This window comes from Squalius cephalus (assembly GCF_949319135.1).
Source record: "Squalius cephalus genome assembly, chromosome: 22".
In the NCBI taxonomy this organism is placed as follows: Eukaryota; Metazoa; Chordata; class Actinopteri; order Cypriniformes; family Leuciscidae; genus Squalius; species Squalius cephalus.
Window position 1 is genome coordinate 24,634,592 of NC_137143.1, and position 23,283 is coordinate 24,657,874.

General features: G+C 36.8%; 1 protein-coding gene across 2 annotated transcripts; it reads right to left on the bottom strand.

Moving 5' to 3' along the window:
• Positions 1-12,997: 12,997 nt before the first annotated feature.
• vegfd (vascular endothelial growth factor D) lies at positions 12,998-22,606 on the bottom strand. 2 transcript variants are annotated; one of them, XM_079857783.1, is made up of 7 exons: positions 21,971-22,606; positions 18,035-18,233; positions 17,729-17,919; positions 16,786-16,922; positions 16,322-16,425; positions 15,977-16,098; positions 12,998-14,127 (listed from the first exon to the last, which is right to left on the bottom strand). In XM_079857783.1, exons 1-6 carry the CDS (start codon positions 22,058-22,060, stop codon positions 16,001-16,003), a joined length of 819 nt encoding a protein of 272 aa, XP_079713909.1. In that variant the 5' UTR covers positions 22,061-22,606; the 3' UTR covers positions 12,998-14,127; positions 15,977-16,000. The 2 variants fall into 2 exon arrangements, with proteins under 2 accessions (XP_079713909.1, XP_079713910.1); XM_079857784.1 differs by lacking the exon at positions 15,977-16,098 and having other exon boundaries at positions 13,002-14,127; positions 21,971-22,602.
• Between the last annotated feature and the right edge of the window lie 677 nt (positions 22,607-23,283).

The following is a 23,283-nucleotide window of genomic DNA, read 5'->3' on the forward strand; positions in this document are numbered from 1 at the left end:
GCCTAATATTTTATCATAATGCTTCATCAGACACTGTGTCTACACTCTCAGAAAATAAAGTACACTGAAAAAAATGATTCATTGACTTAGTTGAATGTGCTAAAAAAAATTATGTTAATTGGTTCCACATAATTAATTTTAGCTACATTTAAACAAATGCATTACGTTGAACTAAGTTCAACTTAATGCATTAGTTAAAATGTAGCTAAAATCAATTGTGTGGAACCACTTACGATAAAAACATTTAGTAAATTCAATGAATTTACTGAAATCATTGAATTTACTAAAAAAAATTATCGTAAGTGGTTCCACACAATTGATTTTAGCTACATTTAAACAAATGCATTAAGCTGAACTTAGTTCAGCGTAATGCATTTGTTTAAATGTAGCTAAAATTAATTATGTGGATCCAATTAACATAATTTTTTTTAGTAAATTCAACTAGTCAATGAATCATTTTTTTCAGTGTACCTTGAGGTCCAATAAATAAGCCCTATGGAGTACGTTAGTGTAGATTGTACCTTGGGGAACAGAAATGGACTCCTACTGTACCCCTATTTCAGACAGTGTATGGTCCCAAATACTGTACCACCTTTTCAGACTATTTACAGTATTGACAGCACTGCACTGTATAGATAATCACTCCTGTTTTGTTTCTTACAGTACAAGCAAGCAAGTTGAGGAACACTGCATTTGATGTTTTACAGTACTGTCTTTTCTTTTCTATTTCATAGCTAATTATTTTTGCTGTGATTCAAATAAACCTATGCTGTGATTGTACTGTAGTGTTTTGCATCAATATATTACAAACTTTGTTCAATGATTCCACTGTAGTATTCTCTCTACTACTGCAGTACTTTTACAGAGATGTATTTACTGTACATGTAGTACCATAATGAAACCTGTATCACCTATTTTGTTCTACAATATTTAATGATTGTACGAACAATGACACAGTGAAACTATCGGTTGCTTGTGGGGTGATCTATAGTTATGTTTCAATGGTATTTCACAGTAAATTTGTTTTTTTGAACCAATGATTGTGCAAGTGCAAGATTTCTTTAAAGATGTGAATGCACAATGCAATGTTTTGAACATTAGACAGCCTGTGTTACAAGTGATAACTGTTTTGAGTTTTGTGTCTAGAGTTTTGAAAAATGACATCAAGGTTCTGAAAATAGTAGCAAAGTGATTGTAAAAAACTGTAATTTTTTAGTAAAGTTACTTTCACCAAGAATGTATCTGTTTATACTGAGTGTTTATTGTGATTTATTGTGATAATCTGAATTGTGATTTGCAGGAATAATTATGATTAAACCATGTGGTTGTATTTATTCAGAATGATATTGTGTTAGTGCTGCTGGTTAGTGAACAAGTGAAAGTGCTATGTGCTTTCGAATAACTTGGCATTTAACATTTCCCCTGATGTGGGTTTTGACTTGTCAGTTTGCATCAGTGCTTTGCTTATGCGCATCTGTGTGTGTGTGTGTGTGTGTGTACCTGGTATTCCCATACGTTATGGGGACCAAATGTCCCCCACAAGGATAGTAATATCAGTAGATTTTGACCTTATGGGGACAGCTTATAGTAGTGTGCGTGTGTGTGTGTGTGTGTGTGTGTGTGTGTGTGTGTGTGTGTGTGTGTGTGTGTGTGTGTGTGTGTGTGTGTGTGTGTGTGTGTGTGTGTGTGTGTGTGTGTGTGTGTGTGTGTGTGTGTGTGTGTGTGTTTAGAGTGAATTTGCACCTTTAAGTCGTTAATTTGCACTAAAGGTCAACAATGATGAGGTTGGATTTATTGTCAAGTGGTAAAATTCAGCCTTCATGTGCCCCACACTGCTGCAGATGACAGGTAAAATAAATTTAACAGCAGGTTTTATCATGTATAATTAAACATTTGATCTTGTATTACAACTTTACATGACGTCACAGAACTGAGGTAACATTGTGGTGCTATACTGAGCTCATTGAATCACATTGGGTTCAAGTACATTGTTTACAACTGCAAGTCCAAGGACTTGAATACTATATATCATATATCATATTTAAACGTAGCTTTCAAATCATATCGTATAATTTAATATGAGTGAATCAAACTGACTACACCAACTGGAATGTTAAATGTGGGCCTGTTTTTATTCTTTAATGGACAGTATCTTTCCATCACTCTCCTCAAGTATGTGCAATGGGGTGCGAACTTCCTGTAAATAGTACCTCATCATCAATATCAGGGCATCGTGGGAAATTTATCAAAGCAGTTGCTGTGCAATGCATGTATAACATCTTTAACAACATATTAAGTGTTTCAGAAAATATATTTGTGCACAAATGAGAGCTTTCTGCCTTCATAACCGTGTTGAGTCATGTCCTACGAGTCTTCAGATCATTCTCTTAATTATACAGTTGCTTTGGTAATCTGTCAATTTCTTAGCTAAAACCTTGCAAAAACAAGCTATAGCCTTTGATCTTTAATCAGATATTTTTGCAAGCTTCTGTCCTCTGATGCTATCACTTTAATGGGGTAAAACCACTGAAAACATTTCCTGAGTAACATTCCAGATTTGTGGACTGTACATAAAGGTTTGCTTTTGAAACAAAATGTGCCTGTAAAGAGTCATGTCATACAGAAAGAAAAATAATGATAAAACCTTTCAAAGTAAATAGAGAAACAGGGATAATATAATTTATATAGCTATAACATAACATCATACACTATAGGTATTTTACAGTATACTGTATACACTATGTTGTTCAGAATCACGTTCAAGTTTTTGAAAGAAATTACCAGGGATGCATTAAATTGACCAAAAATCTAATATTACAATATACTTTAGACATATATGTCATGACGGAGTGTTTTGCATTGGTAATAATGGATAATGTGAAAAATATGTCTGTTTGGAATAGATCTGCTACGCTGCCTCTGCTGATGCCATTCTACATTGTGAATATAGTCAAAACTAAAAGGTATGACAATAGGCTTTTTTAGAAAGGAAAATTTAAAACATTGATTGGACAGTAACTTTCCATCATTCTCCTCTGAGTATGAGCAATGGGCTCAGAGGAGTGTGATGGAAAGAATCAGTAAATCATGAATCATTTACTGCCATAATATGTAATCCATAAAAAGTAACTGTAATCTGATTATGAGCATTTTAAAATGTAATATAATCTAATAACAAGTTTTTGGAATCTGATTAAATAATCCAGATTACATTTAATCAGTTACTACCCAGCACTGCCCGTAGCAGATCTATACAGGTGGAGCTGGGGAGGTGGAGGGTTTCTGAAACTGCTACAGCAAACGCTGACCATATATGAAAGTTGAGTAACAAGCTTATTGGCTGCTGATACAGTAGGAACCAATCGGCTGTGCCCTATTCAACGTTGTGATTGCGAGCATATTGAGTTAAAGGTCCACTGAAGTGCCTTGAAATGCGTATTTCCACTGAAACAGGAAAACAGAGCGGGACATATCGAACATTTTTATAATGTTGGGGGCGTGACGCTTTAGAGAGCATTTGATTGGACAGAAAATCTGATGAGTAATGTCATCAAAAACATTTATCCATTTTGGCAGAAGTAAGAGACTGTAAGTTTGTAGTATTCATCATGCTACAAATTACTATTTTTATTTCAATATTTAAACAATATTTATAGCCAAATCTAATCTGCCAGTGTAAAGTTAATCGCAAGGAATGCAATTCAGTAACTGCAAAAAGACACTGTACTGCCGTTTCCACTTCATTAGGCAGAACAGCCATTTTCACAAACATAGCACAACTGTGCAAAAAATAAAAAAGGTTTTGCAAAAAACTAAGTTAGCTTAATGATCACGAATGAAACAGACACATGACTGTATCGATGCTCATCAGACTTTCTGCAATATCCAAACAATGAAACAATTGCGAGAAGTATTACAAATGGAAAATGTTTCAAACAGTTGCTAATTGTCATGGGACTGGGCGTCCCAACAAAGTCATGCAAAGTAACACTGTTATTCTCGGAGAAATCAAAGAACTCAAGAGCTGAGGAATCTGCATCCAATTTGCTAGGCTTTATAAAATGACTTATTTTCCCAACAGAACTGTTCTCAAAGCATGGGTAGTAATGTGCACTAAATTATGAATGAATCTTGTGTAGAACCTGAATAAAAATAATTTACATGTGTGAAAGTGACATCAGCAAAACAAAAGGTCTTTGAAAAGGTCTGTGAAGTGAAATGGATTAAATGTAGAAGTGTCAAGATGAAGCAGCTGGAAAACAGAGCCAAGTACAGAGCCTCATTGGACTGAACACTTGCCAGTGAATTTGATTTTAAATGGTTCTTTCCTCTCAGAATGACTGGCAGCTCTAGTGGGTGCCCATGTTTTCAATCAGAAAGTCCTCAAAACTGAAAAAGAAAAAAATTACAGAAAAAAAAAAAGAAAATTAAGAAATCAACATCAAACTGTTCTCATTTGTGTGTTGGCTATTGATTGAAGAGAGAGACAAAACGAGAAGCACTATTATTTCCCGAAAACGTATTTAATAGAAGAGTTAGCACAAATATTTAAAATTCAGTTATAATTTACTCACCCTCATGTTATTGCAAATCTGTAGAGCACAAAAGACCAAAGAACAAATTTTAAAAAATATCCTGGTCACCTGGTCACTCCATATAATGATTGGGGACTGTATGACATCAGAATACATGGAATATAGCACATGAGTCATATAGACCACTTTTATGAAACATTTATGGTAATTTTGGAGCTTGACATCCACAGTTTCCATTAGATCAGACAGGATATTCTTCAAAAATTCCACTTTTGTGTTCTACAGAACAGAGAAAGTGTTTGGAATTATGTCCAATTTTCATATATGGGTGAACTATCCCTTTAAGAAACCAGTAAAGAATCAAATAAACTCAAAATAAAATGCATGGAACAACAGTCAATTCAATACCATCAAACCAATAAATAAAACCAATAATCCAGTAGACCATGTGGCAGTCCATAAATAACCCAACAGACAACCTTTAAAGCAACCATTATATGTACCTCAAGTGCAGATTGTTCTGAGCGGACATAAAAGGCCAAGAAATTTTCATGGATGAATAGGCTATGTGTATGTTCTTGAAAAGCACCTCATTCAAAAAGTTTCTTTGTATGCATCTGTAGATTGTGAAAAAGACCCCTGCAATTACACTCTAAGACCCCTGCAATTACACTTTCCCCATGAAAATTGTTCCAATTAAAACTGCCCTACAAGAAAGCCACTATGGAATAAAAACCAACATTTATGCAACTGAAGCCATTTTGATACATTTTGTCTCGCATTTCTCTTGTGAGCGAGAAATAACATAATACAAAAATAGCACTTAATGACTGTGGATTAGTCCATCTACTGTATATGCATCAGGTGCAGAGTGTAACCAAGATTAGTCACAAAAAAACAAACTTTAATTGACACAATATATTATTTCTTTGTAGCTTTTTATATTTTTAGAACTATATATCTTTATCATTATCTTTATAGTTATCATCCTTGTTGTGAACAGGCCTTAATGCTGCTTTCACATGTCATAATTGTATTATGCATTTCTATGGCAACACTAATAACGGCAAAATGCATCTGCAGAGGGCAGGTAGTACAAGCTCTCAGAAAATATAGAGTTTACAAATTGTGATTACGAGTTCTACGAGAACCTGAAAGCTTTTTAAGGCCTTTAAAGAACTAGAGGCGACAAAAGCAGACTGCGTTGTCCCTTTGCGTTGGCTGTGTCTTGGCCAAAACCTGTGTCTGAACAACTGTGTAAGGAAATAACTATCTTTATTAGCAGGTATCAATATATTCATCATTCAAAAAGAGAAACTGAAACTTGAACTGCAGACATACAAATGTAAACAAAGCAGTGCTTAATTGCTTACCATTTTGAATATCAATCATGTTTATCACTGTCTTCAATCCAGGCATCTCACTTTGTAATGAAAATATAGTTAGCATTTACTATAGTTAGGATTTTAGCACTTCTGGCTCCATGTCCCGAAGTCAATGGGTTTTTTTAATGGGATTTTGGTTAAATGGCTGAAATAAGGTCTAAATTCATAAAAGTTGTGTTCAACTATGATGATTACCTTGATGGACAAATTGTGTAAGTATCATACACTTTTGCTGATCAAAGAGCTTTTTTGTTGTTGTTGTTGTTGTTGTTGTTGTTGTTGTGCCGTTTGGCCTACAAAGTGAAGCACCTGTATCACTCTATAGCCCGGGACACACCAAGCCGACGATCGGCCGTCGGGCTGTTTTTAAGCTTCGGTCGACTTGGTTTTTCCGGTGTGTTCTGCACCGTTGGCTCTAGTCGGAAAGGGTCAGGTTTTTTGGGCGGCGATTCATCATGTAGGCTGGAATTGGCGTAGTGTTGTCGGTGAAAGAGAGAACTCTGATTGGCTGTTCAGTTTTGTAAATGAGTCGAGAGAGAGTCCACAGATGGTACAGACAGAAGGCTGTTCTAATTTTACACCATCTTACCTGAGTGTTCCTGGGCAAATATTTTAATAATAAAATGAGGCAAGTGGAATAAATAAAGTAATCAGCATGATTGATATTCAAAACAGTAAGCACACACTGATTTGTTTACGGTTTGTGTTGGTTTTTTGACGAATATAGACAAATATACAATGTAAAAAATGTACCGTAAAATTTACAGTAACTTACTGGCAACAATCAGCCAGTAAGTTACTGTGAATACTTTTTACAGTAAGGGTACTGTACTTCCATTTACAGTATTTTATGTATACACTGTGAAATCAAAAACAATGAAATACTGTGATTTTAGTTGTATTTACAGTAACTTACTGGCTAATTGTTGCCAATAAGTTACTGTGAATACGTTTTACAGTAAGGGTACTGTACTTACATTTACAATATTTTGTGTATTCACTGTAAAATAAAAAACAATTAAACACTGTGATTTTAGTTGTATTTACAGTATTGATTGTTTTACTGTAGAAGAAAAAAATAAATACTGTGATTTCAATTGCATTTACAAAAAACAGTTAAGCACTGTTTTTTATGTATTGTATGCAATACAGTACTATAAACAGTATACAACAGTTAATCACTGTAAATTCAGTTTCTCTCTGTACAATTTAAATACTGTATCACTCTGATGTAAACTTTACAATATTCTACTGTAAAAATCTTATACAGTAATGTTACTGTGAAATCTACAGTAAATAACTGTAGATTTCACAGCCATTTTTTACAGTGTATCTGCAGAAATTGACAGATATCTCCTTTACACGCAGGCGCAGAACGCGCGTGCTAGTTGACAGTCGCCTCCAGTCCTTTCGGTGTGTTCAAGCGTAGCTTTTTTGCCCCGTCACAGGCAAAAAAAGAAGCTTTCATCAGCGCTTGTTCTTTGGTGTTGGTTTGGTGTGTCTCTACCTTATGGCCCTGACGCCGATTTATATGCTGTATTGCCGCCGACGTGTGAAACACACTAAAACTAGCCCAACAGACACTCACCAACAGCCGATCGTTGGCTTTGTGTGTCATGGCCCTTACAAGTCGGAATCTCATAATTATGGTAATTCCGTTTTTAAAGCTTTTTAATTTTAAAGCGCATCCGATTATAGGGCACGTGCAAACCGCCCTCTGTCGGCCGCTCTCTTTGTAGAGACAAGGGTGAATAGCAAATAGCAAGAGGATAAAAATGCCAGCCAGCCAAAAAAAAAAAAAAAATAGGAAAAAGCATAGGCTCAGGAAGTGGGAAAAAAAGAATGCTGCATTGATTACCTTAATTATTTTAGGTGTATCTCCACCAGTATAATCGCAGAAAGTAAGGTGTTATTTTTTACAACCGTAAATCTTTTTGCAAAGAAAGCCAAAGATCCTTGGAAACAAAGATCCTTGGAATGGCATATGTGAAACAGGCCTGTATGTTGTTTATATGGAAATTTCAATGACTCAGTTGGGTGAGTGGATAGATAACAACCTGTTTATTTTTTCCATTGAAAGTATTAGGCATATTGTTGGCATGAAATTATAAGCCTACTAATAAAGAATTGCATGCGACAGGCATGATATTTTATGAGACAAAGCTTTTTTTTTTTAAAGAACAAAAAATGCAGTTCAAACACTGTTTAGTTCAGAGGTATTATCAGCATAGCTAATTTAATCTGGAAATATTTCAAACACTTAAATGAAAGTTTAAGAGAGCAGATCCGATCCACCTTATCTGTGCACATATTGCATTTCATAAACACTGGAAAATTCAGAAGTAATTAAATTTATTTCCACTCATGCCAAAAGCACAACGCTATACAAAATATAGCTTTAGCTTTTGCTGTCTATATGCTTGTGTACTTTTTTATATGGGTTAAAAGACAATAACTCATAAATCTTCTTTTCAAGAATGTATATATCAAAGGCAGAAATGAAGGATGACATATTTCTATGTAGTTTTCTTATGCAAGGATTTAATCTATTAAAAATCTATTATACTGAAAGTCAGTCAAAGTTTACGACAAAGTTCATGATAATGTCACCAATCAATAACTGTTAAAGGCAATTTCAAGACTTTTGGACACCATTTTTTTAAACTTAAAAGTAACATTTTTTGTTTGTTTATAATTTGATTAAAACTCATTATAAGCGTCTTCTTGTTCTTATGAGCTTTACTGGACTGTACATTTTTAACTCCCCTCTGGGACTAAGATAACTAGATCAGAGCCAGACAGAAATATCTAAACAAGATCAAAGCTTATTATATCATAATTTTATAACGTAGAAATACACAGAGTTGAGACAGGTTCAGGACACTAATATTTCAGTATGATGTAGGAACGCAGACAAAAACACCCATGAGACTCTCATTTCCCATTTTTCATATTTTGTTGTGCCTTGCACTTCTTCTATGCCCTGGAACCCTTTCATGTAGAGATGAGGTCACATGCTGCCCATTCGCACGCTGACAAGCAGTGTTTAGTTCTGACAGGCTGACCTGAATAAGTGTCTGTGGCTCTTCCATGAATATGTTGGAGAATGTTGTGTGGAAATGCCGGCACTGGAGCTTCAAAACTGTAAGATGAAATTGAATCTCTACGGGAAGCATGATTTCGAAGACCATCAGAAAAAAAAGGAGGTCAGTCTGCTGTCAAAACTGTTTTGTTTTGTACTGAACAGTTTGAGGTTTTTGTTGTATCCTAAAATTGTGTTCTCAAATCCAATACACTTTTCTAATATAAAGTAGCAAATAGCCAAAATTAATCAGTTCTTTTGACAGTTTGATCAAATGGATTTGATTTTGATTGCTTTGGGGCTTTTATTTTTGATTAAAAACACTGGACAGACAATAGCGTTTACTGCAGTTCTGCAACCATCAGAATCAATCCAGTTGTAACAAATAAACCTGATTTTAGGAAATTTTGTTTAATTTTCCCCCTTTTTTTGTCTGATTTTCATCTTTTGAAGCTAAAAAGTTCATTTACAGTTATTTATAAAAGGTCAGTTTGAAAGAGACATTTATTTAAAAATTTCCCTTTATCTTTCTAGAAGAATTCATTGTTGTACTATATCATGTTGGAACTTTCAGAAGAAATTAATTCAATTAAAAATGTCTCTGATAATTTCAGTCTGACCTTGAGAGTTCGTGCGTCTCATTACAGCATGCATTATTTTATGAATCTGCTTATGAATGATGGTGCAGTTAAAAACTTGAACTCAACAGAAAAGTATTTGTATGAAGTCCTAAAGGCACAGCGACAAGAAACTGTCAGAGAGAGAGTGGAAAATGATGATAAACAAAATGATGCACAATAGGCTACTTAACTAATTGCAGACCTCAGGGAAAATTGAAATTATAAAAAGCTTTGATATGACCTCTTTGAAGTGCCTTTCATGTGAAGAGAGCCTCTCCAGATATGTTCACACTGTCAGTCCAAATTTGATTATTTGTGTATCCGATTGAAATCTGATCTAAAAATTATTGACTGTCCACAATGTGTATCGCAACTGTTCAGTTTTGTCATTTTCTGCATGTCCGCACTTTCAGCATGTTTCCTATAATAACGTCTGAAATTCACACAAACCACGTGAAATCTGATCAGAGCGGTCAGACTGAAACGGATTTCCATGCGATTTGAATAGGATTTCAAACCACGTAGCTCGAAACAGATTTGTAAAAATTGCATTTCATGTGAAATGCAGATACGCATTATCAGAGATAAAATGTCCCATCATTGCTTAAAGGAACACGCCGGCTTTTTGGGACTTTAGCTTTTTCACCGTATCCCCCAGAGTTAGATAAGTCCATACCCTTTTCATCTCCGTGCGTGCCGTAACTCTGTCTGACGCACCACCGCTAGCCTAGCTTAGCACAAAGACTGGAGGTAAACGGCTCCAGCTAGCATACGGCTCCCAATAAGTGACAAAATAACACCAACCTTTTCCTATGTAGATGTTGTGATTTGTATAGTCACAGTGTGTACAAATAACAAGGTCACATGAGACACAGCCATCTTCTAACCGTATACATACTGGGAACTATATTCTCAGAAGGCGAAGCACTGCTACTTCTGCGGAGTGATTTGCTCGCAGCACCTGAGAAGCCCCGTGGTGAAGAGCAGAGAGTTCGCTCAGAGTTGGAGTAAATAACTCCGCAGAATGTAAATTCTGCATGTAAATAGGAAAACGTTGGCGTTATTTTGTCACTTATAGGGAGCCGTATGCTAGCTGGAGCCGTTTACCTCCAGTCTTAGCTAAGCTAGCGGTGGGTTCGTCAGACAGAGTTACGGCACGCACGGAGATGAAAAGGGTATGTATGGACTTATCTAACTCTGGGGGATACGGTGAATAAGCTAAAGTCCCAAAAAGTAGGCGTGTTCCTTTAAGGGGCATAATGACGGATGTTTTCAAGTGGTCATATGAACAGAATGATTTACAACCCTTGAGTGAAGAGATGAATAGAGCAAATGAGGGCAGTAGGGATGCATTGAGTGCAGGATTTGTCTTATAGGGACGTGAAGGCTGGACTGTGCCTTTGCCGCAAAGTGATCCGTAAAGGTCAAGATATCTTGGACAACTCCCAGGCATTTAACACTCCGGGGGGGCAACGACTGTGACCTTACACAGTAATGGACAGAGAGTATGTGGGCAAGTCGCAACCTGGAGGAAGAGGGTGTCAATGATGATCTTGAGGAGATGAATAGGTTTCTGAGTGAAAATGTCAAGAGTGACAGGTTGCCTTTATTGTGGAATTGATGTGAAAAGTTTTCAGTGCAAAAATCCTGGAGGTTTTGTTCACCCATTTATCACAACCACATATGTCACAGCCCTCTATTAGAAAATACAATTGTTTTGAAACTGTATCTTCTCAATAATTCAGTATTTTGTATGCCTATTAATATAATTATTATTAAGTGTGCTTGCTGAAAGCAGCACACTTATTGTAATATCCATCATATTATTTAGTTTACTGCTGCAAAAAAAGCATTTGATTGACCCAATATTCTAAATGAGTTAGACATTTCAGTGCTTCATTTGTACGATTCAGAGCAAATATTTTAAGAGAGTGAGTTAACATTTATTTGTTTGCATCGGTATAAGCTGCTGTTGCAATACAATGTGGCAGAAAATAGCATTTTAGCGGCTCAATCCCTACTTGTTGGGAAAAACAGGATAATTTCTGAAAAAAGTGAGCCAACTATATGTCATTTTAGTTTCGTTGGAGTCAGCTTTGATATCCGTTTGTTATACTGGTTGATAGTCATCATCAAACAGGTTCAGACATCAGGCAGTGAGTCATGGTGCTCTTACAAATGTTTTGTGCTAATAATGATTTATTCACGTGTGCCCCCAAGATGCTAAGACCTATTATTAATATCAGGGCTATAATGGCACTACTGTAAGTAAATGGAAGTGTTTCCATGGAAATCTTACCTGATTAAGAATGCGTCAAGCAAAACCAGCATGGACACTATAAACGTATTTGTTCGAGAAAATTAGTCTCTAGTTGGGCATTCTGACATTTAAAGAAAGATCACCAAGGAAAATTATTTTTGTGTGTATAAGTGTAGATAAGAACAAAAGGAGATCTGGAACAAAAATCTACAGGAAATTTCATCTGACATTCAAAAAAACAAACGTACACTGGAAGTAGTCTATATTTCTATAAAAGCACACCTTAAAAATTTCCACCATTCAGTTCAGTAAACACACATGACTATTAAATAGCAGTTTTCCATTGTGACAATATGTCCTTTTATGAGAGTTGGGGAAAGTTACTTTTAAAAGTAGTGTATTACAATATTGTGTTACCCCCTAAAAAAGTAATTACATTACTAAGTTACTTTTTTTTTTTAAAGTAATGCTGTATGTTGCTTTTGCTTTAGTTTTTCTCATCTTGCTGATACTCTCCCTCCTCTAGGCCTTGCAGGCATTTATTTTATTTTTTTACTGAGAAGAACTTTTTTGGGTTTCTCTTTATTTTGATGGTCTCTTTTACACATTCTGTTGACTATCAGTAACGTTGCACCTACATGTCGACTAACTCTCATTAGAGTGTTAGTATAGAATTAGCAGACTGGTGGGTTAGGGTTAGAATAAGTTGACATGTATTTGCAAAGTTACTTATAGTCAGTAGAATGTCTGTAGGAGGACCATCAAAATAAAGTGTTACCCTTTTTTGCAAATGTTTAACGCAGTAATGCATTCAACAGCCTATATAACATACAACTTCATTTTTCTTTTAGAAAATTACCTGACTCCTAAAGTTATATATGCCATTTGAAAAATTCTTAACATTACGTGTTAAATTACCTACAGCACAACTGTGTGTTTTTTTTTTAAGTTACTATTAAAGTGTTTTGTTACTTTTGAACTTTTTGTCTGTTCCAACGCATACATGAATGCCCATTTCTATGTGACTAATATTATGGAGAAGAGAATTTTATTTCATTAGTTTAAAAAATGTGTAAGCAAATGAATTAAAATAATGTGTAGATTTCTTAAGTAATGCATTAATTAGTAACACTTTAATTTAAGATGATGTAGTTACACGTTATGTACAAAGTGTAAATTATGCATAATTACAAGTAACCAACCCTAAACCAAACCGCAAGCACATGTAGTAAATTAATATTACTCAGTACTGAGTAAGTACAATGTAACTACGGGACCTTAAAACAAAGTGTAACCCGTAAATTTATTTGTTGCATCCAAAAAGTAATCTGATTACATAATACACATTACTTGTAATGCGTTACCCCCAACACTGCCTGCTATAGTCTTTCATAGGGTATTTCATGACTTTTAATGACTAGTTAATGAAGGATTTGTCTCATAGTTATATGCTACCCCAGTCTATATAACGCAATACTGAAAGAACCATATTCACTGTTGGATTAATATTGATTTTAGGTTAGACCAAAAACTACAAAACAAAGTTTGGAAAGACAATTATATGAGCACAATTTGCTCTGGTAATATTTGATGGGCTTTTGGCCTTTTACATAAATTAAATGTCCTTGAAACATGCCAAGGACCCTCTTTTACAGCATTATAATGGTCCTTGAAAACATCACAATCATAGGCCTATTTATTAAATTTGCCATTTTTTTATTTGAACAGCATTTTATCTTCGGTACATTTTTCTTACTGTTGGCAGCATGCTCAGTGGTGAACAAAACTTAAAAAGAGGCTTAGTCATTGAGTCATCAAGTACTTCTGTATTTATACCATCCCGCATAAAGTCCTCTTGTGAAATGGAAACATGACCATATTAGCCCATTTGGAAACATTTTGAAAAATATAAGTTATACTTAAATATAACTATTTTAGATATAAATTATATCTAAGAAATTCCACAGATATTCTTTAGGGTGAAATGTTGACTTCAGTGCAAAAGAGACATATAACTCAGATATCATTTTTCATTGTGTTCAGACAGGAAAAGCAGTGTTGTTGTTATATTTAGAAAGCTATCACTGCCATGATACTGATGAGATGTTTGAATAAATGTTAATAAAAGTATTTTTATTTGATATAAATAGAGAGATAAATAAATTAAATGGTATTTTGCAGTCTCTACATTCGGCACTTGCAGATCGTCAGGGCGTCGTGTTCATCGTTGTTTTCTCTCTTGCAGCTGTGAAAGAATATATGAAACAGAGTGTCATTGATTAGTTGGTGAGAAACAGCTCAAACCTGACTCCATACCCAGCTAACAGGGAACATTCTCAGGACTTTGGCTTACGTTCTGGCAAGGTTCTCTCAATGCTATAAACAAAACAAAAAAAATGTAAGTGACGTTAAAGAGGTCATCGGATGCCCATTTTCCTTAAGTTGGTATGATTCTTTAGGATCTTCATGTAAAGTTTGTAACATACTTTGGTTAAAATGGTTTTAAAACTCAATGGTTGTGTAAAACAACACCCTTTTTACCTCCTCAAAAACAGCTCTGTTCATAGCGACCCGTTTCGGTGCATGTCTCTTTAAATGATAATGAGCAACTGCTCACCCCACCCCTCTCTTCCATAGGGCGTGTCACACAAGATACATAAAGTGATGCCTTGGCAGAGTATGTGTATAGGCTAAAGGCCAAAGTATAGGCTAACTAATGTTTGCAAAATGATAATAAAAATAGAAAACGGAACAAAATAGACCATTACCTAAATGTTAGCATAGCCAAGAACATTTAAAATAACCAAGATTTTTAACGTTTTTTAAAACATTTTAGGAGCATGTTCTTGTTTGCTGGGTAGTTTAATATTTGACACGGATCTGAATAACAGGCTATGCGTATCAGACTGAAAAGCTTTGTTAAGGGATTATTTAAAATGAGTCAAAATAAAGCTTGACAGGGTCATCAGATCCCAACGTGGAGTGGCACAGCTACGTGGACGTGAAACCTTAATTTGTGCTAACGTTACTTTATAATGTTATGCATAAATTAGGCTTAAAGGGTTATTTCACCCAAAAATGAAAATTATCCCATAATTTACTTCAAACCATCCTAGGTGTATACTATGACTTTCTTCTTTCAGCCGAACACAATCTGAGTTATATTAAAAAATATTTTGGCTCTTCCCAGCTTTATAATGGGAGTGAATGGTCCCTTGTTTTTTGAAGCCCAAAAAAGCACATCCATCCATCATAAAAGTAATCCATACGGCACCAGGGGGTTAATAAAGTCCTTCTGAAGTGAAGTGATGTGTTTTTGTAAGTAAAATATCCATAATTATAACTTATAAACTGCAATCACTAGCTTTCGGTAACGGGCGTACGCGAGTCGAGTTCTGGCGGAAGAGTGAACTCTGACCCTACATATTTAGACTTCTAATTTGTCGCCGGTGTTTTGTTTTGCTATATCCTCTGTGCTTCCGTGTTCGTCAGTACATTATGTGTTGGGTCAGAGTTCACTCCTCCGCCAGAACTCGACTCGCATACGGAAGCCAGTGATTCTAGTTTATAAAGTTTATGAAGCTTTGCTTCAGAAGGCCTTTATTAACCCACTGGAGTCGTATGGATTACTTTTATGATGGATGGATGCACTTTTTTGGGCTTCAAAATCTAAATCACTATTCACTCCCATTATAAAGCTTGGAAGAGCCAGGATGTATTTTTTAATATAACTCTGATTGTTTTCGGCTGAGAGAAGAAAGTCATATACACCTAGGACGGCTTGAAGGAGAGTAAATTATGGGATAAGTTTCATTTAAACAAGAAAAAGAAGACTGCAACAATATGAATGCTGAAGTCTTCTGAGGTGATTTGTATTGCAATTGATAAATGAGACGCAAGATAACGGCAGTTGCGTTTGTTTGAATCAAAAGAGAGCGTGAGTGCAATATGAGACTGAAAGAGCGCACTGAAATACCAGATGGCGGAATGGCGTGACTGACCAATCAGAATCAAGTATTAAACAGCAAACAAATTAGTTTAAGTATCCAATAGTGTGAGATAAATTAAATGTATAGTTTTGAAAATAATTCTACCTTTATAAGATTTGTTGAATTGTGTCACGTATGGTGGAATCTGTCTGTCCATACTTTTGGAATACATTCACATCGCTCTACATCAATCTCACAGTCCTCCTCACTGACGGAAGATGGCGGTTCTGGTAAAAAAAAAAATGCAAAAAAATAAAATAAATGTGTTATCGCAGGTGTAAAAAAAAAAATCACATATAAAAATCATGTTGTTGTGTGTTCCTTGTTGGGTCTATATTAAATTAAAGTCCCTGCAATATAGCAAGTAAATAAAAAGTAACGGAGTCATTTGTGCTTTAGGCCAGAACAAGAATTGGCAATACGGGGAGTTGAAATCAATTGCTCACTGACCTTGTTTGCTGGAGGAGTACGTCACACATCGCTCCGCCATCCAGTCCCATATTAAACCTTTGTTGCATAGCCTCTTGTCTTCTGGCTTACGTGTAGGAGACCAACTGTACACAGACACATATTATTATGCCAGAAATCACTCCTACATATGGCTGACACTCAGCATGGCACAATCTGTAATTTCTCTTAGAGCAACACTGTTGTATCAGCAGTGAATAACAGTGTGGCACTGGAAAAACAAGGGTTGGGTCTAACGTTTCAAAGAGTTTGATGATACACTACAACTCAGCCAATTTAAATAAAAATATATTGCACTTAATGTAAGAGTAGGGGAATGTTGAATGCCTTATTGATAACTTCATCAAGCTCTAAAACTGTTAACTGGAGAAACATTCACTATTATTTAATCGCATGCAATTTATCTAGTTTCATATTGTTACAGTACATATGAGTCTGGTACTGACCCGTTCTTCCTGTGCTTCTCACGAACATGTCTGCGGATCAGCGCGTGTTCCTGGCACTTACACTCAGTGTGATTGGCTATTTTCACCAGCACAGGCTCTGGTCCAGATTTATAAGGCGCCAGACTCACACTCAATATCTGTGAGGAAGAGGACGTCTTTTACGAACAGTCAAATGGAACAGTATGTGCACATTAAACACACATGTTAAAGGGATAATTCAATCAAAATTTTTAATTCTGTCTTTGGTTTCTCACCCTCAAATCATTCCAAACCTGCATAACTTACTTCTGTGGAACACAAAAGGAGAAATTTTGAAGAATGATACTGGCCGCTCTTTTCCATTAAATTATAATCGACAGCAACCAATGCTTTAAAATTGCAAAAAGGACACAAAAGCACCATAAAAGTGGCTAAAATGAGGGTAAGTAAATGTTGACAGAATTTTTTGCATTTTTGGGATGAACTGTCCCTTTAAGACTGTGTAAGGGGCTATTCACACAGAACACATTTTTGCATATCACTGTGCTGCCTTTCCATTGTTTTTCTATGTAAACATGCGAGAGAGGGATATATTTGACTGTTGCACTCGCATCTCACATCTTGTGCAGCGCCTCACATGACAGCATATCACTGCACTGCTTTTCCATTGACAAGTTTGAGCCTTGCAATCAGATCTTTTGCAGCGTCCCGTGCTTTCTAAAAACATGGCTCTAATTAAAGTTTCTACTTTAAAAAATGTTATGTTGTTGGGTTTTTTTTTTCAATGCAAAAAATGTTCTGTGTGAAAGAGTCCTAAGATTGCATATTGAGTATGCTCTATATCAAATTCTTAACATGTTGAATGAACTGCACATCATTTCCATATAATTAAGCAAGTACAAAGAGATTATATTGGACATTAATTTTTATATAATACCCACGCAATGCAATGAGTAGTGCTCACAGTTTTATTGACATAAGTCATGCTTGTATTACGGCAGGTAACTCCCTCTTTGTTGCAGCAGCCGCCACACCTGAAGACAGAGACGCACGGGGGCTTGAAAAACACTGCTGTATTGGTGCCCAACTCTTTAGCCACATCTATACACGTCTCTCTGGGCATACACTGTGTCTTCTGCCATTCATCATCAATATCTGAAAAAGACAAAAACATTTATACTTCTTGTACATTTGCCACCACATTGCTAATCACAAATCTGTGTACTTAGACACCACATATTCTCAATTGTGTTTGCATGAAGGTCTCAACCTTTTAGCATCTGTGGGCTAAAAGATGCGGCCGCATAGCGAGTTGACCTGCGGTTCTCAGGTGGAGAAGTGTCGTCAAAGTGCTTCAGCTTGAGTCTGCATCTCCACAGCTTCCAGTCCGGGTATTCGGTCAACATCAGAAGCTCATCCAGACTTCCAGCTTCCCTCAGTTCTTGTTCCCACTTCTCCTGGTTTATGTCCTATGAGAAAAACACTCTTGAATAATGACATTGGGGCTGCTGATTTTAGTACAGAGGCGAACCATTCTCAGAAGAATATGTTTGAGGCATGCTGAGCAAAAATCAGCCACAGTATGGAAGAGCACAGCAGAAGTTAGATAAATCAAAAGGATTAGAAAAATGAATGCCCTAATTCTACACAAATTAGGAACAGATTCTTTCCCCTTGAATCATACAAACTCCCTGCTGTCTGTGAGGTATGTGAAGTCTTGCCACGATAAAAGGCCAACCAGTAGGATATAACCACCAACACCATTCTGAGACAGATTTAAATGAGAATTCTGTCCACTAGAGGGCAGTAGTGATAATCAATGTTGGATTTCTCAGCATTTTTTTGGCTGTGTAAAGAATCGGTATTACACTAGGGAAAGGATGCAGCTGTTCCTATCGTCATGACTTATATACCAGGGTTGCATCAGACCTTAAACAGCGCCTTAGTTTTACAACTGCAATATAATCCACAGAGTGTTCCCTCACAACTTGCTGAAAAGATCTATAAAAGAATCTGCATGGATGGCTGGATGAACTCTTGAATCATCTGAAGCAGTTCTAAAGCTCTTCTAAATGGACACACATACACAATTAGACTTTGCAAGGCTTACTGAATTTTAAGCTCTTTAGAACTTATCTAGAACTTTGTGTTCAGTCTATGTTTGTTGTCAGGCCATAAAGTTCAGATTTTCTGCTTTCAAACCAACTTGTGTAGCCAAACACACAGAACACCCTCTGGCAGAGGCCCACTCTAAACAACTGGAACAAACACTCTATTAGCTCAGTATGGACCACCTGTTTAGAAGCTCAGTGAAGACACAGATCCCAGTGATTGGAGTTTGGGACGCCTGCCACCAATACGAACAGAAGATCATGGCTGCTTTGCAAAACATGGATTGAATAACTACTAAGTGCCTGGTGACAGCTGCGGAATAACCTTTACAAAGTCACCAGTGGTCACTCTTTCAGTGACTAATGTCGATATTGATACCTAGAAAGTCAAGTAAATAATGGGCAAATCGTCAAAATAATGCCAATATTATATTACACCACAGCTCTGTCTGATGTTTCTTACTGGTCAAATGTGAGGTTCGATCTGATATTTCCTACTTTACTACGGGGCTGTTGAATGCTTGAATCTGATTGCTTGATGAACATTCTAAGGTGTGCAATTATTTTCAGGGAAACACATGGCTAAAGTAGTTCCAGACAGGTCTTGACCTAATTACAGTTCCATATCACTTCGCCAAATGATTTCCTTACAGCCAACAACAGCAAAAGAACCAAAACCCACAACGACACTGACCAAGCAAATAAATGTGAAAAAATTTGCATTTGCCACAAAATTATGTTTTATTATGTACGGAAAGCACATACTATCTTTCCCCCGCTCTCTCCAAGGAGGACACACTTGCACAGAAATGTGTTGTCAGCGAAGCTCTGATGATTTTATCAGTAAAAAGTTAAGCAAGTTAAAAGCTACATGACAATTCTCACTAAAAATGGCACGGTTTTTAAGCAGATAAACTTACAGTTTCGCTATTAGAGTTTCAGTGCTCGTCTTGTTGCTAGGAGAATTGTTTTGTACACTGTGGTGGACTATTTGTTTTCTTAACAGAAGCGGAAAATTATATTCAAATAAGATTATAAAATAACTTCATAATTTTCAAATCAAAACAGTATTTAATTTCCACGTATTTATTTACTTTGTGAGTAGTCAAGTGATAATGGTGATAATGTACAGTTACTAGCAGCCAATAGCAAAAGATAGGCTACCACTGAGCTTTAGGCCTCCATAAAACTGAATAACAAATGTACACAAATCATAAAAACAAATGATTTGATGAGCATTTATTTTATACAATATTAGCTTGAAACTCATTAATACTTTAAAGAAAAAAAAGAAAATGTTGCAGTACTTGTATTAATCGGATATGGGTACTTTTTTTGGCCAGCCTGATAAATACATCAGTCACCAATATCCTTCATTACAAAACAGAAGAGCAAGTGGACAGAGTTTATGGAGCAGATTATGCCCATGTAAGGTTTGCTGGAGTGCATTTACACACAAACCCCTACACAAAGTCAACCACCTCTCAAATCAATACCACATGAGTTATTGAGAATATTGAGTTAAGCAGGCAAAAACCAGCACTGGCTTGGTTTTGATTGTTTACTACACACCGGGTGTGTCCCACAAAAAAAAGACTGAATAAAAAAAAAAAAACAGCAATAGAGGCCAAAGGACTTCCAAATCCCAATCATGCTTTTATGAGACGGGAAAGCCACAAAGCGGGCGGAAAGTAAAACAGCCGAGGCTGGGATGGAGAGGGTTGGCACGCGATATGAAAGTCATCATCAGAGAAGTCTCGCATCCTGCTGTCGTGTAGTGACATTATCTTCTGTGATCCCTTCAGTATGTTAGGGTGGAGACGTCTGCTTCCACTTACCCACGCAGACAATGCAACAACAAACAGAAAGAGCGAGAGAATGAGGAGGGGTTTAAAAAGAAAGAATATGAGTTACAACTGTGAATTTTCCCTGGACAAGCTTAATGAGGTAGAGGCCCCTAACAAGGAAGAAGAAACTAAACGGGTGAGAACAGTGAGAGTTTGAACATATAAAAGACCCTACGACGCCTCAGGCTGCACTTGGATACCAGGCTTCATGCCACACACACACACACACACACTAACACTGCCTCTTTATGGAGCGTATCTGTAAAAACGAATTGGATATTATGCTATTGCACCACTGCTTGGAACTCATCACCCTTCTTATGTAACCTATCATTGATATACTCACATACACACACTGAAAAACAGATAAATGGCCTTAACAGCTTGTCTTTGGAAATTCTTACTAGTAGCCATAGGGTTCCCCAGCATGCTTCCAGAGGAACCATCAATCTTACCGCAAAAAATTGCAATTCCAAACATTTTCATTGACTTTAGACTTATTCAAGCCTCATTTCCCAAGGTAACATACAGGAAAATGATCAAATTTGCTATTAAGTCACCATCCATCAGGCCCCATCCGGCCCTCCTGATCTTGTAACAGGTCCCTGTTCAGTGAGTCAGCGCAAATTGACGTATTTTAAAGGGGCAGCTCACCCAAAAATGAAAAAAAAGAAAAAAAAAATGAAAAAAAAGTCAGTGGGGTCCAATATTGTATTAGACCCCTTTGACTTTCATTGAATGAATAAAAACATTCTTTAGAATATTTACACAGAAGAATGAAAGTCATACACGTTTGGGATGACATTGAGGTGAGTATACTCTTAAAAATTAAGGTTCCTTATTAGCATTTATGGTTCCATTTAGAACCTTTAACATCACTGGAATCTTTTCATTCAACAATTTTAATTTTATAAATGTTCTTAGAGCTAAGAAAATTTTATCTTTTAACAACTGTTCACTGAAAAGTTCTTTGGGGAACCAAAAATGGTTCTTCATGACATCGCAGCAAAAAAAAAAAATTAAAAAAAAAAATAAAAAAATAAAAATAAAAACACCTTTCGGGACATTTGAGAGTATAAATGATGCCAAACTGGTTCACAACTAAATATGGATATTATAACAGTTCTAAATGAAACCTCTGTTGAATTAAACCTCAGTATCATTCAAATTCTACTGCGAACAAAAAGTGTCCTGTAGTTTTTGCTGCTCTTGGTGTTCTAAATGTATGCTGAGATATGCTATACTCACTCTTTGGGGTCTGTAGGCGTCCACTGCTAGCATCAGTCTGACATACAGGAGTAGCAACATGTGAAATCCAGCACATTTCTGTGTCTTCATCCTGCTACTTACTCTCCAGGGTACCGTCCAGCAATTAAGCAGTGAAAGGAGGCCAGTCTGCGTATACACTCACGCACACTCACAAATCACACGGCAGCTTTCTCAAACAGGACCACACAGGCACACCAAGAGAAACCTGTGAAAACGAGCTTTCCGGAGCCAAATGGGATCTCCTCTTTAAAAAAAAAAAAAAAAAAAAAGAGGAGGAGAAAGAAGCATCAATCAGTGCTGGTCTAGGAGAGAACTTGGCTGAGGAATAACTTCTCAGTCTTTCCCTTCTGTTTTGTAGGATTCTTTCTGATCAGGACGACACCTTGGTGTTGTCATCCGTCTTGGACCGGCCAAATTTGGCCCAGTTTCTCCACAGACCCAGATGTGTCACACAATATGTGTGTTTTCAAAATCCGCCACAAGCTCACATCCAGTATTCTCCAGCCGCCAGTGCGTGCAAGGCCATCTGGGAGGCGTGCATGTCTGTCCCGTCGATGTGCGCTCCAGTCCCACTCCACTGTCACGTTTCCTGCTTGCAGACTTCCAGGCTCAGTTGCTCACACACAGGAACATGTGGTTTTAAATGTGATCCAGACCTCTACGTAGGACAAGGAGTGAAGGAGGGGGAAGAGGAGGAGGAGGAGGAGGAGGAGGAGGAGGAGGAGGAGGAGGAGGAGGAGGAGGAGGAGGAGGAGGAGGAGGAGGAGGAGGGGGGAAGGGGGAACGGAGGGAAGAAGGGAGAAGAGAGAGAGAGTGCGAGGAGAAGAGAGACTGTATCCAGCCAATATCCCACTTAAATGCAGCAAAGTGGCGGGATGAAAAAGGAGGGGAGCCAAGCCGACATGCCATTTCTCTCGTTCTCTGAGTGCGCGCGTCACTCTCAAGCAGATCCAACAATGAGCTTGTAAAACAAATCAGGAATTAGAGGAAGCTTTAATGCAGCGTAATGGGTTGTGAGTGCCATTCTCTGCACCCACACTCTACGTGCTCTATCGGATCATCTAAATGCTTTTACTTTAAAAGCTTCAGAAGAATCTATTATCAGCAGTCAAAGGACGATTGTTTGCGTAGATCGGACATGGTCGCTTTTATAAAATGTGGATGGCCCAGTGGTCCAATATAAGGAAATCCTCAGGGTTAAAAGGAAACTTGCCACAGATATTAGATAAAGTAAATCACATTGAACCAGATTCAATGTGAACCAGAGCCAGATGCAAAATAAAAACAGAAAT

Excerpts from the sequence above, each read along its gene's own strand:
- vegfd (XM_079857783.1), bottom strand. The coding sequence starts at position 22,060 with ATGAAGACACAGAAATGTGCTGGATTTCACATGTTGCTACTCCTGTAT. Across the intron at positions 17,920-18,034 it reads TAGCCCACAGATGCTAAAAG|ATATTGATGATGAATGGCAG; the intron begins GTTGAGACCTTC and ends TGTCTTTTTCAG. Across the intron at positions 16,426-16,785 it reads GAGAAGCACAGGAAGAACGG|TTGGTCTCCTACACGTAAGC; the intron begins GTCAGTACCAGA and ends GTCTGTGTACAG.